General features: G+C 54.2%; 1 protein-coding gene across 2 annotated transcripts in view; it reads right to left on the reverse strand.

The window, feature by feature from the left end:
- The window catches only part of ATP9A (ATPase phospholipid transporting 9A), a 109,091-nt gene that overhangs the window by 12,717 nt on the left and 76,792 nt on the right, over positions 1-19,582 (reverse strand). For both annotated transcript variants that reach the window (XM_037059909.1, XM_037059910.1), the window contains exons 16-23: positions 11,631-11,723; positions 10,036-10,119; positions 8,534-8,704; positions 7,054-7,152; positions 4,243-4,332; positions 4,012-4,156; positions 3,235-3,299; positions 596-751 (exon numbers count right to left, since the gene is read on the reverse strand). In XM_037059909.1, the coding sequence (XP_036915804.1) occupies positions 596-751; positions 3,235-3,299; positions 4,012-4,156; positions 4,243-4,332; positions 7,054-7,152; positions 8,534-8,704; positions 10,036-10,119; positions 11,631-11,723 (903 nt within the window). The remainder of the gene's footprint in view (positions 1-595; positions 752-3,234; positions 3,300-4,011; positions 4,157-4,242; positions 4,333-7,053; positions 7,153-8,533; positions 8,705-10,035; positions 10,120-11,630; positions 11,724-19,582) is intronic.

Raw genomic sequence — 19,582 nt, forward strand, 5'->3', positions numbered from 1 at the left:
GCCCTGGAGGAAAGTCAGTCGGTAAGTGTCTCAACACCTAAAACATGTTCTTTTCTCGGCTTTGGCCCTCTGCCTAGGACACAGCTAACTGCCACGGCCATGCTGCACCGAGGGCACCAAGGAAGAGACCTTGGGTTAGGGCGCAGGCTTGGGGTCCCACTATCTGAGCAGACTGCACCCCTGAGCCTCAGACTCCCCGTCTGTGGAGTGGACGCAGGCTAGTGTGAGGACCAAGACAGATGCTGCCCTGTGAACACTTAGGCCGACGCCCAGAGCACAGGAAGCTCTTAAGAACAGCAGGTTTTCCTTCTCTTGTGGTTATTCGCTGTCGGCCCTTATTTCTGCCTGAGAAAAAGTCAGCATCCACTCAGCATTTAACTGCCTTTTTTTCCAATTCAAACAACTCTGGTCATTGACATGACACCCCAAGAAATGAAGAATCCGGAGCAATCCGGAGCAATCCAGAGCAATCCGGAGCAATCCAAGGTTGACCAGCTGCCTGGAGCAGGCAACAGCTCCGGGACACAGCCTCGCCCCCTGGCTTTTCCCAGGAGAGCCGCGAAGCCCTGGGCAGAGGCGCCGGCCACCCACCCACCTGCATGGTGCTGATGCACAGGCTCCGGTGGATGACAAACTGACTGAGGGCGGCCGAGCGCTTGTAGCTGTTCCGCCCGTGTACCATGAGCAGCCGGCCGAGGTGCTTGAACTGCGTGATGGAGAAGTCCGCCGCCAGCGAGGCCTGTTTTCCTTCCTGAAATCCGACGAAATCGGGCGCCGTCAGAGGCACGAGAGGTCAAGGCAAACACGTTCGTTTTAATTGAAAAAGCAAGACCTGGGAAGGAGAGCTTTGAAGAACTTCAAGAAAGGGGGTTCTTGGGTTTCCAGCTACACACAGCTGGTGGTCCACGTCTAAATTTGATTTAAAGAGAGGCATTTGTTTAAACGGAAAACATTCGGAATCACAGAGAGTTGTAATTTGGAGGTCAAACGGATCTGGCCCGAAGCCTTGGGGGTGAGGCCCACTCCATAATGTGCATCAGAAGCAAAGGCTCGTTCCAGACGGAAGTTTTAGAGCAGTCGCTTCCCTTAGGGGTTATACTCACGGTGGGCGGGGGGGGGTCAGACGCTGCCAACAATATTAGATGGAACAGTTACTGGTGCATTCATGAACATACATGTTGCACATTCATAGAAGCTTAAGTAATGTACACTGCAACCACGTAATGGAACTTTTAAAATCTTATCACTTTAAAAAGCACATGACAGATGCCACTCCTGGGACAGACAGACACCAGAGCCTCCTCATTTGAGGCCACGGGAAGACGCAAATTCCCCTTAGGGGCTACCCACACTCAAAGCACAGGCCGTGAATTGGATCAACCTGACCCACAGCAACCCGGGGGACTGATCCCCACGAATCGCGGGGCTTACTCTACAGCTGACCCGCATGCTTCGAAGAGGTCAATGTCACGAAAACCAACCCCCCCCCCAAAAGACACAGAAAGCACACGGCACTAAAAAAAGATTAATGAGACACAGCACATGCCGGTAAGTGCAATGTGTGACCTGTAGATACGGCAATTGGTTCCTGTAGATATTTTTATGAGACGTTTTGAGGACAACGGGAGAAACTGAACTATGAAAATCGTGTAGTATTCTGTGCCGGTGGCGTTTGGTGGGGGGAGATAATGTTGTTTTACACACGTAAGGTGCCTGTGTTCTTAAGAGGTCCGCGCTGGAGCATTTGGGGCCACACACTACACCTGCACTTGACTCTCAGCGGATTCGGGGCAGGGGTCAGGGAGACCGAGACTGCGGCCATCGTTAACTATCGGCGAACGGAAGCGAAGCGTGGAGAGGTGCTCACTGCTCCAGTCCCACTTTCCTGAAGGAGTGACACGTTCAAAACGAAAGGTTTGAGGGAAGGTGAAAACCGATGGGTCTACACGTTCTGATATAGAAAGGAATCCAAGGTATGACAGATTTCAGTAAGTTGCATTAAAAATGCATGATGTTTCCAATGTAAAACCTGCTTTTGTAGGTTTACAGTTGTTCTTATGGAAAATACTACAGCAATCAATGAGCAATAATACAAGAATCAGCTCTGTTTCATGTGCTCACTACGATAAGCCGACTTTTGCTCACCCTGGGACACACATACTCATATCCAGTAACACACACAGACAAAAATTCCGAAGAATGACCAGTGTTACCAGTTAGAAGCAGACATCTAAAAAAAGACACTACATCCACGTTGAAATTGTTTTACTTCTTTACAGTGATCACTTCTCCCTTTTATACTCCAAAAACCAAACAAACAAAAACCCCACAAAGGCATCAGAGTTTAATTTTAAAGGAAAATGTTTTAGTTCTACACAGACATGTGCAGAGAATTCCATCGACTGTTCGAACTCGAGTGCACTTCCTCACACCTGCACAAAAGGCGTGTGCACGGACGGCGCTTGGACATAACCTCCCCTTCAAGGACCACTGAACTCTGCACCTTCAGACCACGGCTGATGTGGACGGAAACCCAAAACTAGGAAGGGCAAAGGAGGAAACAACGGGCTACGGACCAGCCAAATCCATGGAGACCTGGACCAAAATGCACAGGGGAGGCTCACGCACGGCCTCTGTCCTCTGATTTTGCACCCAGTTCTGATGAAGATGGTGGCCAGTATCTTTGCCAGTAGGGAAGGGCTCTAATTAGAGAGGGTGGGGTAAACCACGGGCAACAAGCAAGGAAGGAAACAGAAAAACTGTCGCGACTGTGTGCCCGCCTGAGATCGCTGTGGCCGCCAAAGTCTCTCAGGGACAGGACAACTCTGCCACCGGGCTCCAAAGTCCCCTCGAGAATGGCTCACCGTGTGGTGACTCCTGCCTTCTCTCAACAAGGCCACCACCAAGGCAAAGTCTGAAGGACATTCCCTGCACCCTGAGAGCGTGGCAAAAACCATTCTTTTTTAAATGGAAGGTTTGGCAAGAAAAAAAAAACCACCAGCATTTGTCTGTAAGACCCAGTGATGTGGGTTCTGGCTCCTGGGTAATGAGACCCGGTCATTGGGATACACGGTTCCTTACAAGGTGCAATTTCTAATGTGCAATTTCCAGAAGCACTAAAGCCGTGCCTTTGAGGGGAAAAGAGACTCCAGCTCATGGGGCAGAGCAGCTCCCAGCCGAGGCCATGCCACCAGACCCCCCACACCGAGCCCTCGGCACCCCATCCTAGCTTACCTTCCCCTCAACGCCAACGCCACAGTCAGATTCCTGAATCATGCTGACGTCGTTGCCGCCATCACCTGCGGGTCGAGCAGACCAGAGAGAGAAGCCGGGGAGTTGGGGAGGCACTTGACTGCTTGCAATGATCATACCTGGTTATTAGCCTTTGTCTTTTTACAGGGTGCTTACTCCAAACTGCCGTTTCTGTAAGGCACCACCGAACCACACCGACAGCCTGTGGTATCGGGGCCTCACTCCACATGTGGAGGAGTGGACGGCCAGGGGACCGGGTGACGGGCACTGACCGGGTGACGGGCACTGACCAGGTGCCATGAAGAGTACTTTTTAAGAGGTACTCCATTTAATCTCTTGAGTACCCAGGGGACAAAGCCCTGTAATGACCCCATTCCTCCAAGGAACAGACTGAGGCTCAGACGGGTGAGGGGAGCCACCCTGGCGCCCAGCCAGTAAAAACCAGCAGCGAGTGGGACCCACGTCCAGCTCCGGGGTGTGTGGTCTTCACCCCTCTGTAGCACCCCACGTCGCTGGCAAAGGAAGCGCTCAAGCTCAGGAGAGAAGCCCTCAGGCAAGCTTATCTGTGCTTTCTCCAAGGGAAACAGTACAAATAATAATTATGATAAAATAGTGTGGAGTCCATGGGAGAAAATACAATGACCTAATAAGCTAAGTGGCCCGGGGCAGTCTAAAGAACACAGCAGCAGGATCCAATTATCCTGCCCGAAAACGGATCCCAAGTCCCAGAGGGACAGGCCGGGGCCGAGGCCCGCCTACCTACTGCGCAGGTGAGCTTGCCGGTGCGTTCCTGCAGCAGCCGCACGATCTGGGCCTTCTGGGTGGGGGCGCAGCGGCAGCAGACCACGGCTGGGCACTGGCAGGCCAGCTCCATGAACTCGTACTCATAATACTTGAGGCAGACCTGTTGGGGGGGGGGGGGCGGGCAGGGGCTGGGTCAGCCAAGGTCACCTCCCCCAGGGCCTCGGGCAGGGGTGGGAGGCGGCCTACCTCCAGGGAGTCCCCAGAGATGACCAGGGCACAGTCGTGTTTCCTGCGGAAGGCATTCAGCTCGAGGTGCGCCTCGCCACGGTTGGTCACCTGCGGGGGGACAGAGGGGTGCGGGGGAGGCCTTGCTCTCTGGGGACCACAGCACAACAAACAGCGGCTTCCTGGAGCCGGCATGAAGACAATGGCCACCCGGCCAAGGGCTCCCGCCCCTCCCCTGCCTCTGGAGCCAGAGCCAAATGAAATCCTGTTTGTGGTGATTCCATGGGAATCCGGAGAGGCGGCGCACCGACCCTCCCCTTGCACTTCCCCACCACGGCTGTGACCCGCACCATAAATTGAGAGGGAAAAGTGACGGCGCTTTCATCCTGTGCCAGGCCCTTGCTCAGCACTCTCCGCGGACTTCCCCGTGCATGTCTCACAGGGGCTCCTGCGGGTGCCAAGGATGACAGCTCTCTTCGCATGTAAGGAAACCCAACCAGGGAGAGATTGTTGGCCCGCCTAAAGAAACACAGCTGCAACACCGGGGGCGGGCGCCTAGCAGGGTGGGGGGGGGCGGCCAGCTTCCCAGCCAAGGACCTGATGTCAACCACCGAGGGCTCTCAGGGCCTGTGGCCCCGCGGCTCCCACCGTACTGCCACGGCAGCCTCGGCCAACTGCGTGAGCACGCGGGTGTGCCTGTGTTCAAGTAGAACTTCATTTGCCAGAGCGGGGTGGGGGAGGGGCAGCACAAGAGGCAGCAACCTGAGTTCTAGAACATACAAGGCGATGCTCATTCTCTCCAGGGGCATCCAACCTGTGGCCCGTGGGCCGCAAGTGGCCCAACACAAAATCGTAAATTTACTTAGAACATTATGGGGGTTTTTGTGTGTGTGTGTGATTATATGTTGCAACGGATTTAATGTGTGGCCCAAGACAACTCTTTCTCCAGTGCGGAGCAGAGACGCCCAAAGGCTGGACACCCCCTCACTCTGAACACTGAGTCGGCAAGCACAGAGCCCCTGGTCCTGGGGACACACAGGCTAGGTGCCTATGGGCCTCTGCTTGCCATGTTTTTGTCAAGCGATCAGCACCCAACCTCATTTCACATGTGTTTCTGCTTAAAGACATCTTTTAAAATACACATCTGTTGATGCATCAGCACCGAAAGCATGGCCAGAGCTCGCACCCAGAAGCCGCCGATTTGACCCATGTGCTGTCCCCGTGAGCCCATCCCAGCCTTCCTGTGCTCGGGGACAGCAGCCAGCCCCTCACCTCTGTGCTGGGGGCCACTTTACACAGTGAAATTGCTATAAGAAGCCCCAAAATGCAAAAAAGTGGCACTTATTCAGTGCCACGGGGAAAAGGTCACTTGTGCACAGCGCGAGAACTGAGACAGGACAGCAGACCACCACCTGTCCGACCTCCGCTGAGCACGTGCACGCAGGGAGACTCCCCTCTGCACCCCTGCCACCTGTCCACAGGTGACTCTGAAGGCACCTGGAGCATGGATTTCGGGGGACAGGTGAATTTTAGTGAGTAGGCGAATCTGCAGACACGGACGCCGTGACAGCGAGGATCAACCGTAGCTGCCTCTAAACTCCATCTGCGCTGTCTCCCAAAGGCTGGGTTTCTAGAACTGTCTATGTGCTATGGGCCACAGACAGGGTGAGGAGGAGACCCCCAAAACACCTACAGCCCCTGCAGTTGTTTGGCACAGTGGCTCTGATTCCAGATAAGTGGGGCGTCCCGCCCCAGAGGGGACCTAGTGCTCCTCCCCTCCCAAGTCCTTAAAGCCAATCCCAGTCCACAGCTTCCAGCCTTGGAGTAGCCGCTGATGCCTGCACTGCTTGGGTCACGTGCCTGCCGCAACGGCAGGACATTCCTCCTGCGCTCACCCAACACACCTCCTTCTACAGGCTCCTAAGGCTCTGGCTGGTGTGGCTCAGTGGATTGAGCGCTGGCCGGTGAACCAAAAGGTTGCAGGTTCAATTCCCAGTCAGGGCACTTGCCTGGGTTTGGGGCAGGTCCCCAGTTGGGGGTGCTCAAGAGGCAACCGATCAATACGTCTCTTACAACGCAGGCGGCAAACACAAGGCCCATGGGCCGAATCCGGCCCTCCACCTCTTTTTATCTGGCCCAGCACCATGTTTCTACCCAGCGGTCCCGCCGAGCTCTCGCTTAACTGTTAAGAAGTAGTTACATTTACACAGTCCTAAAATTACTTTCGGCCCTTTGAAGGCAACCAAGAGGCTGATGTGGCCCCGGGTAAAAATGAGTTTGACACTCCTGTCTCACACATTGATGTTTACCTCCCTCTCTTTCTTCCTTCCCTTCCCCCTTCTCTAAAAGTAAATAAATAAAATCTTTCAAAACATAGTAAAGTAAAATAAAGGCTCCTAAAAATACTCCTTCGGCAGGGCAGACAGGCCAGGATCTGTGAGCTGGAATTTATTTCTTATCCAAGGACCGGACCTTCAAGGGTTCGGTGAAATCCTGGACTTAGACATACAATTTCACACGTCCAAGCTCATCTGCATCCTTCATGCTGATTGGGCCTAACTTCCATCAGCTTCTCAGAGGGACAGCGACCCCCACCAGGTCAAGAACACAGCATTAACACACCAGGTTGGAACAAGGCGCTCCTGAACCACGGAAGGAGCCCTTCAGCCTCGCCTGGGTCACTGAGTAACTCCTCCCAGACCGACAATGTTAGGCCCGCCCAGGTGGTTACTGTGGTCCCCCTTCCCTCGAAGGGGTCCGCTCAAGGTCATGAGGTTACGGGGCAAGCTGCCGCCACACTCCCACGAGGCCCCAGTGCAGAGAGCGCTTTACCAGCCGGAAAATGTGGATGTCCTGGTTTCTGGTCACCAGATGTGCGTTCTTCGCGGTGCACGTGGCCGTCTCCAGCTTGTCCCCCGTCAGCATCCAGACCTGAAATTATGGAAGGAGAGTGGTCCTCGTTGTGGACCTCAGGGTCTGAGGCCAGCCTGTCACCTGCATCAGCCAAGTTTCCAAGAACATCGAGCTGAACTTGCTACGTGCCCCTTTCACTTCCTCAAGGCTGGTGGTGTCCCCCCGACACCACAGGAAACGCCTGAGTCAAGGGCTTCCGGACGCTGAGCAACCGCGTCTGCCAGCAGCCAACACCGGTGTGACGCTTTCAGAGAACCGCGGGGCCACAGGCTTCAGCAGACATCACGAACCTCGGCCTCTGACCTCATGCCCCCTTTCTGGGAATTTTTCTTTTGGAGTAAAGAAAATTTTGGAGTAAAACATCTTTTGGACAGAATGGTCTTGAGTAGAAAAAAACAAACAGACCAACCTCAGGATGAAGTCAGCAGTAGAAACCAGAATCTTCAAAACTCCAAGAAGGGAAGTCTTGGAAACGGCCCAGTGACACATTTTAAGCACCACAATTCAGTAGAAACAGGCCCTTCTGACATCGGACCGGTTCCCCAAAAGGGCGCTCTCCCGGGCAGTTTCCCGGGTACCAAGGGTACACAACAGACCGCATTCGGCTTACAAAAGCCCAGGCCCACACGCAGATGCGCCCCGCAGGGATGGACGTGCCTGGTGCCCCTTCACTGCGGGTCCAACCCACAAGCTCCTGCAGCCCCGCTCACACGTGCTTTTGCCAAATGCAGGCCCAGGGACACGGCCGGAGCTGCTCTGGGGTGGAGGCCGGCGGCAACACTCCCAGGTTTTCAGGAGCTTGGGGGCAGTGAGTTGGCGGATACCTTGCTAGGGTCCACCAAGGTGTTGCCTCTACTGGCCTCTCCTGATTAAACTGCTGGATAAGGGGTGTTTTGGAGTTTGGGTTTTGTTTTGTTTTGTTGTTTTTTGGGGGCTGCAAACAGCAGAGTAAAAACCATAAATCCAGCTGTTTGCTGGGGCAGGCGGTCACTCTGCTGAGTGGTCACCCATTCACCCAGACCAAAAGAGAAACGGCTGGCTGGCCAGTCACTTGACAAAAACATAATGAACACACTGGACACTGAGGGATAAAGGGATAGAGGAGGCCCTGCCTTCATGGAGCCCAGCCTGTTTGGGGGTGGGGGGACGGCCTGAAAAGCAAACCCACAAGCCACCTTGCAAACTGGGGCCGTCAGCGGGGGAAGGGCGGACAGTGGCGCATCTGGGACGGGCCAGAGGCCCCTGCGTGCCCAGCTCCCTCTGCTACTTCACCCACCTCTCTCCCGTCTGTCCTCTCACACTCTGCTCAGGGGACAAGGCATATGATCCCAGAGCTCCCCGCCCCTTCCCCGGGGTGGGGGTCATGCGGGCAGCCCGGCCGCACGCAGGCCCGCCCCACCTTGATGCCGGCGTTGCGCAGCGTCTCCAGGGTGGGCCGCACGTCCGCCTGCAGCTGGTCTTCCACCCCCGTCAGGCACAGCAGCTCCATCTCCATCTCCAGGCTCTCGATCACCGTGGCCACTTTGAGGGAGCGGTCGTGCACGCTCAGCTTGGCCTGGACGTAGCGGGCCTGGGACACAGTGGGGGGCGGGGGGCATAGTCACCGCTCAGCAAGGCTGTCTGACACCGAGAGTGAGACAGGGCCGTGCCTGGTGCCACCGTGGCACGTGGTGTAGACCTCATAGGGATAAAACCGAGGCTTCTCGGTCCCCTTCCAAGTTTATCAGTCCAAGCACTGCAGCTGGACCGACCTGAGTTGCACCCTTGGCTCTACATTCACCTGCTGTGCAACTTCCAGCAAGCTGCTTAACCTCTCTGAGCCCCTATTGTTTTTATCCATGCAGTAGCAATAACAGCCCAACCTCACATCTCAAGATCTCAGGGGGAAAAAAAACAATAGGTTCTCCCACACAAAACCTCTGCTTCACAACCAAGGTCCTTGGCAAAGTCCTACTTCCAAAGACCATCGACCCAACCCTTCTCTTCCGTCTTCACGGTGTTAGCAAAGACCTGGAAGGAAATCAAACCCCCCACCCCCAATGGGCCAACCTAAGGCTGATGCCTGTAAAACGGGAAGGAAGGTAGAACAGACCAGGGCTAGAACGGTGGTTAATCGAAATTTCAGGAAGAACTCAAACACATAAAAGAGAGCCAAGCACAGCTTCCCTGGGTGGAACAGGACAAGGGTCCCTTCTCATCACGTGTGCATGCGCATTTGGCTTTACGCCAGGGATGGGGGTAGAAGGAGGGCCCTTCCCTTCAAGGGACACACAGTCTATGGGACAAGACGTATTCGTGCCGGGACTCTTGGCCGTAAAAGTCAATGATCTACTTCAACCCTAACATTTTCTATGGCTTAAAAAAATATTAGGGCCTCCAGAGAGTAATTCATTCCAAATTTTTCAGGAGGTATACTATGTGCCAATGACTATCCTAAATGTTAGGGATACAAGAGCCAAGCAGACGAGCCAAGTGTCTGCTCTCAAGAAGATTTTATTCCAGAAAGGAGATACTAGGAATGTTTATATATACATAAGCAAGGTCATTACGGACTGATAAGTGCAATGAAGAAGGTTAAATGGGTTGATGGGTGGAGAGGGATGAAACCAGGCTGCCTTGGGTGGGGAGTCCAGGAAGGCTTCTCGGAGAAGGTGGTATTCAAGCCGCGAGGCAAAGGAAGCAAGGCACTGAGCCACGGGGCAAGCAATGCGAGGAAGGAGAGTTTCAGGCAGAATGAAGAGTGAGTACCCAGGCCCTGGGGCAGAAGTGAGCCTGCCTGTGCTCAGAAATGACGTGAGGATGGCTAGAGCAGCGTGAGCGAGCGAGGGGGCGCAGGGAGGAGGTATGACTGGGAAGTGGGCGGGGCTGGAAAAAGAACAGGAAGGTGGGAGAACCACTTACTTCGAAGTCTTGGTACTGCTCCTCGGCCAGAGACTTCTTGGCCACCACGAGCACCCGCAGCCCCTCTCGGGCCATGTTTCCACACTGAAAAGCAGACGGCGGTCAGCGGAGAGCCATGCTGAGGGCTCTGCCCCGAGTCCCTGACTCTTGCTGAGGGGGGCTGCACGCTGAAGGGGACCAGGCCCTTCCCAAGGGGACAGGCAGACAGCAAGTCAGAACACGGCCTTCCCTGAAGCAGTGTTCCCTGGGTAACCCTTCTAAAGGGGAGGCCACCTCTGTTGTGACAGCCTGTGGGCCACACACAATTTCCTTTGGCACCATACATGTTCTGAAATTTACGTCAACGCTGTAAGATTCCACAGACAAATCTGAACCTCCGATAACACCAACGCACTTTCCCCAAAAAGTGCAACTGAAGCTGGTGAGATACGACCGCGTCTGTGTGCGCCCAGAAAACAGGTGTCGGGGGGTGGGGGGCTCTGCCAACACATTCGACACGCGGAGTGTGGCCGTGCCAGAAAAACACATCCTGGCCCACTCCATCCATTCGCATCACCTGCCCGGCCCCTGTCGGCATCTGGGCTGGCACCCTACCTCCNTCTGAAATTTACGTCAACGCTGTTTAAGATTCCACAGACAAATCTGAACCTCCGATAACACCAACGCACTTTCCCCAAAAAGTGCAATTGAAGCTGGTGAGATACGACCGCGTCTGTGTGCGCCCAGAAAACAGGTGTCGGGGGGTGGGGGGCTCTGCCAACACATTCGACACGCGGAGTGTGGCCGTGCCAGAAAAACACATCCTGGCCCACTCCATCCATTCGCATCACCTGCCCGGCCCCTGTCGGCATCTGGGCTGGCACCCTACCTCCCCAGCTGAAGGTCTATAACGTTACTGAACCCAGCATGTGAACCCCCTGCCTGGGGCGGAGAGGGGAAGACAAAAGCGGCCCCAGGAACCCAAGAGCCCCTTCCCTCTCGGTGGCTGCCGACTGCGTGTCCCAACCTGAGATGGGAACCTGGGACGTGGCCCCCAGGATCCCGCCTCTTGGTACCCACGCCTTGTACAACTGCCTCCCTTGAGTGGGCACTGGACCCGGTGACTTGTTCCCACCAAACAATGTGGCAGAAGGGAGAGAAGAGTAAGTGACACTGTGTCTTCACCCTGTCCTGCTCCTGCACTTGGCCCCTCTGACAAAGCCAGCGGCCGCACCATACACTGTCCTATGGGAGGGTCCTCAATGCAAGGAACATGACAGCCTCCAGCCAACAGCCACCAAGGCGCCGAACCCTGCCCACGACCACGTAGTGAGTTTGGAAGTGGGTCCTGCCCTGGTTGAGGCTTATAATGCGACCCCGGCCCAGCCAAACCCTCAACCACAGCCTATGAGAGACCCCAGGCAGAGACACCCGGCCACGCTGTGCCCAAAACCCTGGCCCACAGAAACTAGGGGAAAGAGATGGGTTATCTGAAGCGGCAACGTTGTGGGGTGGTGTGTGACCAGCCACAGGTCAGGACTCCAGAGACGTGCTTCCCCCTGCACTGCGCAAGGGCATTCTCCAGGACTTGCTGCCCAGCCCCCCGCCACACTCACCTCCTCTTCCAGCCAGTCATTGTACTGCACGATGCCAGCCATGACCACGTCGGCGCCCTTGATGTAGAACGTGATTTCCCCGGTGGATTCATCCTAGGAGGGCCAGAAGGTGAGAATGACGTAGAGGAACCCCCGCTCCGGGCTGCAGTGCCCGCTTCCCACGACAGATGGCGTAAGAGGGCACCCAGCAGACATGGCTGTTTTTTCACTTGGCCCGAGATAAAACGCCGGAGGGGGGCCTCACTTTGGGGCAAAGGCCACTGAACAGAGAAGAAAACTCAAAGCATTTGAAAAATTATTGTCCGATGAAAGCAAGATCAAAAGGATGTAAGAACTCTGTGTTTTTTCTGTGTGTTTTTTTAAAATTACTACCATTCCACCAGGAACAATGCCCACGCTGTGAGATAACGTTAAATTCACACTCTGGACTGCCAAGTGTCACCGAACCGTGGCCCACCTGCAAGGCTTGGGACGGGGATCATCCAGCCCAGGGTTTCGCAGCCTTGGCACCATTAGCACTGGGGCGGGAGAATTCTTTACTGGGGTGGGGATGAGGCGGGGGGCTGTGCGTGGCAGGATCCTTGGCAGCATCCCTGGCCCTCTACCCACTAGATGCCGGCAACAGCTCTCCCCCGCGGCGTGACAGAGAAAATGTCTCCAGACATTAGCACATGTCCCCTGGGAGGCAAAAACGCCTCTGCTGAGAACCACTGACCCAGACAACTCTGAGCCCCTACGTGTTCCTGAGCACTTAGCTAGAGGTCTGACCAGCTTTTCTGGGGAGCTGGGAACCCCATGAATAGGCATTGAATGCTCAGTCGGACCTGGTGCCAGCTCCCGGCTGATCCCCCCATGGAACAAGCGACTCCTTTTCTCTAACCCTCAGTCTCCTCGCCTGTAAAATGGGGAGGCACACAACTTCTACCGCACAGGTTTTTGTGGCTGAGACAACGCCGTCTACACAGAGCACACAGCAAAGGGCCAGACACGCCGCAGATCAGACGCCCACTCTGTTTGAGTGCCGCTACCCCCCAAGTCCCTCGGCCACACTGCATGTGCAGAACAAGCCTTATTAGCCGGGAGGTTCTCAATGGGGGCAACCCCTCCCCCCAGGGAAGCATGTGGCGGTGTCCGGAGGTCTTTTTAGTCGTCACAACGGGGGTGATGGTGCTGGCACGAGGCCAGGAATGCTGCTCAACGGCCTCCCACGCCCCAGACTGTCCCACACACGGAACCATCCAGCCTCCTAGGTCCTCAGCAGCAGGGCGGAGAAACCCTGGCTTTGGGGGATGACGGGGAGACGGCTGGCTCTTGCCCCGTGCGGGACTCTCTTGTCAGTGATGCCACCAAGGGGAGTCTGGAGGCGGTGAGATGGGCGAGGGAACTGAGTGTGGCCGTCACTGCGGCATGCCCGAATGTTACCAACCCAGGGAGCCCAGAGCACAAACACCTACCGACTCTTCCTACAAAGTAAGGACACAAAGTAAGGACACAAAGCCGTGTCAGGGGTCCAGTTTCCTCTTTTAAAATACCTTTCAAATGCCCTCTGATGACTGCCAATCCTTTGGGACAACATCCTAACTCATGAAAAGCCCCCGCCAGCCCACTTGCATTTTGAGAGCTGCAGAGAGCACGCTGGAGCTTGGGGACCTTGGCACCTGTGTCTCCTTGCACCTCGGGCCAAGGGGCGCTATGGGGTGCGAACATGAAAGCATCTGAGTTGTTTTCTTTCCTTTCGCCTTCACCCAAAAGGTGCTTCCCAGCTCTGCTGTAGGAAATAAGGTCCCCTCCCCAGCTTCCTCCACCCCAGAGGGACCCAGGAGAGCTGGGACAGCGTGGCCAACACAAACACCACGTCGACCGCCGCCGCCTCCTCCCGTTAGTCATTTCCTCCCGCCGAGTTCATCACAAGGCTACTTCGTTCCCATATCACGGCAAGATGACGCTACGAATTCACAGAGACCTGCTGCCTGTGTGGCACTGTCTAGGGGGCCCCGTCTGTTCCCACTGCGGCCTGGCGCTGGCACCTGTTCAAAGGCCGCCTCTGTTCAAACGATGACCACGGCATCATCGTCTGGACTGGGGACCTGGCACCCGGCATCACTGCTCCACACGGGGAGGGCTGCGAAGCAACTTGTGCACAGAACAAACAGAACGGGCGACCCTGCCCCCCTCCCAAAGGACAGGCACCGGAGCCCCGAGGAAAGTGGCTTCTCGGAGCCTCACGGAGCTGCCCCGGAGCCAGACGGCAAGGCAAAGGCCTGGCCTCACTGTGTGTGTGTGAGAGGGCACGGCCGCGTCCTGTCTGGGACCTCACGCGTGTCTACGGGGGTTGATGAAGCAGGCAATGGCAAAACCCTAACCATCTCCAGTCACTGGACAAGCCAAGAGCCTTCATCACCTGCTGGTAGATGAAGTGGCCAGTGGTACCACCTAGTGGTAGAGCCAGCTACCACTTTCTCGCATCAGGTAGCGGACAGTTATTGCCAAAAAAATTGGTGAAAATACAGGCTGTATGGACACATTAGAACTGAGAGTACTCAGCCCTGGCCCAGTGAACCCTGGCGGGGGGTTCTCCTTCGTGAAGGGGCCCGTCCTGGCTTCTACCCTCTGAGCTGTGACAACCAAAAATGACTCCAGGTATCTTCAGGTGTCCCCTGCAGGGAAGATGGCCCCGGGATGACAGCCACTTCGGCAAAGGAGCAGACTGAGATTTGTACAAAATGCACGGCTAGTCCGAACGCCCTGGATGCCGACTCCCACCCGTCAGTAGCCAAGTAAAGAGGGAGACAGGTCAGCCCCCAAGAGACACTGTAAAAAACAAAGTACTTTTCATCGAAGGCAGCCTGGCATATGGCTCCCCACTGACGGGTGTCTAGCAGTGAAAATGAGAAGCACAAGCACCCCAAAATATATACATTTAATTAAATAATGGTACTTGGTCTTCAACAAAACACCATGCACACAGTAAAGTCACTAAAAAACCATGTTTCATACTGCGAGAGAATTTTCACCATATACAGTTCACTGGAGAGGAGGGAGAGAAAGCCGTACGCGGTGCTCAACGCCAATGTCATAAACATGTTTATGGACGTTTCCACTCACATATGCTTAGAAAAACGCCGAAGGGAAATTCTCCAAAAACGTCACAGTGGCTGTCTTTGGTGGGAAACCTAAAGATGGACAGTGTTGACCTTCTTTACAGAGTTATTTGCTCCTAGTGTCTTAACCGAACGCTGACCATCTGTACGCCCCGGGAAGGGTGGAGAGCTGTTTTAAGATGGTGTATTTGCCCACCCAGCAGCACCCACACTTCCGGGCACCAGTCCTGTTCTTGCTGGGGGAACTCACCGGGCCCCCTCTGACAAAGCAGGACGTGTGTCTGGGAATGGGGGACCTTCCCACCCAGAGGAAGGGTGGGGTGCACGACTGCCCACTCGTTTGAGGAGGGCCGATACTGGGGACTCTTCACTGATGACTCAACCCTGAAATGACTTTGGCAGAGCCCACAGCCCTTGAACTTGACTAAATAAAGGCTGGAACAAAATTAAAGTAATTCCATGGGAGATAATGATGCTCACTCCCCAGGAAACACCCACCCGAAGGACTTCTGCTACTCCCACGCCACGGGTGTTCCTGGTGTCAGGCGTGAACTAAAGACATGGAAGCCACCGGTTAGGCCAGAGGAGGACCCGTGCGAAGGCGGCAGGTGCATGGGAGAAAGGCTTCCTTCGAGCCCCGGAAGTGCCAGGGATACACGCCCTACGGAGCCCGCAAGCACCCACAGGCATCAGGGCCGGGCCAGCCCCCTAACTTGTGTCGTGGTCAGAGGGTGTCACCATCAGGGAGCTGTTTCTGTTGTCCAGGGCTCCCAGGGCCCCACCCCTGGTAGCCACTCCCTCGTGTGATCTGCCCCCACTGAGTGGGTGTTGGACGCAGCTTCTAACAGCAGAGTAAGGAAAACACAATGGGGGGGTCCGTTCTGAGGTGAGGTCACAAAAGGCTCATACTTGCTCACTCCGATGAAGCCGGGGGACACGGGAGCTGACCCACAGAGTGGCCTGTGTGGCAGTGAAGGAGCGTGGCCGCTGGCCAACACCAGGGAAGAACTAAGGCCCTCAGGCCCCCAGCCCGCAGGGACCAAACCCTGCCAACAACACTGGTTTTACCTGCAGGTGGATCCTGCCCCGTTGAACCCTGGATGGCGGGTCCAGCCCCAGCTGAGCCCTTGACCCTGAGCCTGACTCCCGACCCGTAGAATCTGCGAGATCATACCTAGTTTGTGTGGAGCCATGAAGTGCGGGATAGCCTGCTACACGGCGATGCATGATGAATACCTGGGGGCTCTTCAACACCCCTCTCATCACACCCCAACTCCCAGGTCCTAGCGGTTCGGAGTGTAGACCAGGGAGCCAGACGGCCCAGGGTCGCGAATCCCAGCTCCACCAGTTTCTAGCTACGCAAACTTGGGAAGATTTCTTCGCCTCTCTAGACCTCAATCTTCTCCTCTGTCAAATGCCAATCATAACAGCACCGACCTCACTGGGCAGTGGGGACAATTAAGTGAATTCGTTTATGCAAATTATTTAGAACAGCAACTGGTGTACGCAATAAACACTATTTAAATGTTACCTATCGGTACTGTTATTGTCCCTTGTATTACTACTGCTACTAGTACTGCTCTTGCTAATTATTACTATTACTAGTTACTAAGACCCCTGTTACTAATTATACTGTAATAGAACCTACAACTTAGATCCCTAAGACAAGGAAGACTTGTGTGGATAGGGTAGAGGAGGTCCTCGCTTTTTTGGTTTTTAATCCAGAAAAGATGCAAGGCTCTTATTCCAAATTTCTCATGGTCCAAGGCAGTTCCAGCTACGCCACACTGTGGGGGGCCACCCCACCACCGAAACAGGGGCCGAGGGATCCGCCCGGATAAAGCTCCCTCGGCCAATTCTGGTGACCAACCAGGTTTAAGAACAAAGTGGCCCCAAGCGACCAGGCCTCCCGGGATGGAAAGCGTGGTCTCTCCGAGTAAAAGAGCAAGGAGGAAAGCAAGATGTTAATTCAGACTCTTCGGGCAGGCACCACGTTTCAAGTCTGACGCTATCCAATGTGGGCGGGCGAGCACGGGGAGAGGCCCAGATGAGCACAGCCCCGTGGAGGAGGAGCTGGCAACGCCCGGCAGAGGTGAAGACGTAGATGTTCTACAACCAGCCGCTCTCCCGCTGGGAAGGCTGCCCGGCGAACACGGGCCTCCCGACACCGGAGCCTCGCACCGAGGGCTCTCACTGGGGCTGATGACCATGCCTATTGATACAGAAAGGGCCGCAACTGACCGAAGGAAGAGCGTCTACGCACCTGGCGCGGCGTCAAAACTCAGCTGAGGGTGGGTGTGCGTGTGTGATGTTAAGTGTATTTGGTGTTAAAAAAAACGGGAAGTAAAAAATGATTCCTATACTGCAATGCCACTTAGAATGAAAGTACGTAACACCACAATGCACACTATTTATCCTCAAACACGTCTGATGACGGCATTTTGAAGTTCCTAAGAGCCAGGAGCTTGGTGTAGGAAGTAGGTCAAGGAGGGGCCCGAGGGGGGACTTCGATGGAATGCACGCTGTATTTCTTTAAGGAATGTTTTGAGCTACAGTCCAGGCAAAAATATAGAGGAATCTTAGAAATGGACATTTTAGCAAATGGATCAAATATAAAAGGGGTATCTGCTGTACAACTTCTTCTACACAAAGTTCGACACGAGACCAAATGAATCAGCGATAGAAAGGGGGAGAGTGGTTACATCCTGGCGCTGGGGGGTGCAGTGCCCAGAAATGGAGCGTGAGGGAGTGATGGGGTGCTGGTGGGTGGGCTTCTGCCCCTTGCTCTGGCTGCTGGTCGGTTCCATGGGTGCGTTCACTTTGCAAACACGTGAAGGGCGAGCACTTACAATGTCGGTGCTTCTCCCTGGGTGTGTTGTAGTCCAACCAAAGTTTCAAAACTATAAAAAGAAATTCTGACATGAATATGGCAAAGGGATGCTGCTGAGTGAATGGTCTGATTTTAAAAATACTTTTGTGGGTAGCTCAGTGGATTGAGCTCGGGCCTTCGAACCAGACGATCTCGGTTCAATTCCCAGTCGGGGCACATGCCTGGGTTGCAGGCCAGTTCCCTGCAGGGGACTCACAAGAGGCAACCATACATTGATATTTCTCTCCTTCTCTCCTTCCCTTCCCTTTTAAAGATAAATAAATAAAATCTTAAAAAAATACTTTTGTGGCTGTACAAATGAAAACACATTGAAAACATTCACAGGAAGGGTGTCAAGCCTGTTCAATGGGGAGACAACAGTCTCCTCAACCAAGGGTGCTGAGACGACTGGGTATATTCATGTGCAAAAGAACGAAGATGAACTCCGACCTACACCGTACACAAAAATGAACTCAAAAGGGACCAGTGACCCCAAACCCCAAAACTACCCAACTTCTAAAAGGAAATATAGGGGTCAATCCGTGACCTTGGATTTAGCAATGAACTCTTAGATGTGATATCTAGTCAAGATCAACAAAAGACAAGCTGGATTGAGTCAAAATTAGTAACTTCTGTGCACCAAAGAAATTTTATCAATCACGTAAAAAGACAATCTACAGAATGAGAAAAAACTTGTCATTATAATACCTCTGATAAAGCTCAAGGGACCAGATTACATAAAACACTCTCACAACTCAACAGCAGCAGCAACAAAAAGGTGTCCCCATGAAAAAGTGGGCAAAGGACTTGAACAGACGTTTCTCCGCGGGAGACACACCCGCGGCCAATAAGCCTCTGAAGATGTTCAACATCACCAGTCGTTAGGGAAGCGCAAAGCGAAACCACAATGAAAAGCCGCTTCGCAATCATCGGGATGGCTGCCACTTAAAAAATGGAAAGTAGCGAGTGCGGAGGAGGATGAGCAAACACCAGAACCTGCGTGCGCTGCTGGCTGGGACGGAAGGTCAGACGGCACTGAAGAAAGGGAGTGGGTGTGGCTCACCCGTTTAAAAGTCAGAATCCCCCGGCGACTGAGGGGCGGACTGGGCTCGCCCCACTCCCAGGTGTGCCCCCGACAGAACTGGACACGCGTGTTCACAGCAGCGCTGTCCACGACGACCAAAAGGTGGGAACGCCCCGAATGCCCGTCAATGGAGGAGCAGATAAGCCGCGTGGAATGTTATGCGGCCACAAAAAGGAGTGAAGGGCTGACACCTCTTACGACATGGACAGACCCTGAAAAGGTCACACTAAGGGAAAGGAACCACACACAAAACATCATCGATTGTGGGATTCTGTTTAAATGACAGGTAAACCCATAGACAGAAAGCAGACTGGTGACCGCCAGGGACAAGGAGGGAGAAAGCTGGGCTGCAGACACTCAACAGGTACCAGGTTTCCGCTCAGGGTGACAAACCTGCTTTGACACTTGACAGAAGGGTTCACATCACTGTGAATGTACCAAACGCCACTGAAATATACATTTTAAATGGTTTATATTATGTGAACTTCACCTCCATAAGAAACACACAGTTAGCCCCGGCTGGTGTGGCTCAGTGGATTGAGCGCCAGCCTATAAACCAAAGGGTCACTGGTTCGATTCCCAGTCAGTGCACAAGCCTGGGTTACAGGTCAGGTCCCGGGTAGGGGGTGTGTGAGAGGCAACCACACACTGATGTTTCTGTCACTCTCCTTTCCCCTCCTTTTCCCCCTCTAAAAATAAATTTAAAAAATTTTTTTTAAATACACTATTAAACAAAAGAGCATACAATGAGAAATGTATTCGTACCGACAAGGGCCCCATCCACATTCCTGAGACCTCTCCCTCTAGAGCTGGGTCAACCAGAAGCTGGTCCACTCTCGGAGGTTCTGTCCGACGGAGGAACTAATTTCCTTTCTGCTTAGGGAATTATATTCCCTTG

Source organism: Sturnira hondurensis, unplaced genomic scaffold (assembly GCF_014824575.4).
Source record: "Sturnira hondurensis isolate 20B ecotype Veracruz unplaced genomic scaffold, ASM1482457v3 Scaffold0011378, whole genome shotgun sequence".
Taxonomy (NCBI): domain Eukaryota; kingdom Metazoa; phylum Chordata; class Mammalia; order Chiroptera; family Phyllostomidae; genus Sturnira; species Sturnira hondurensis.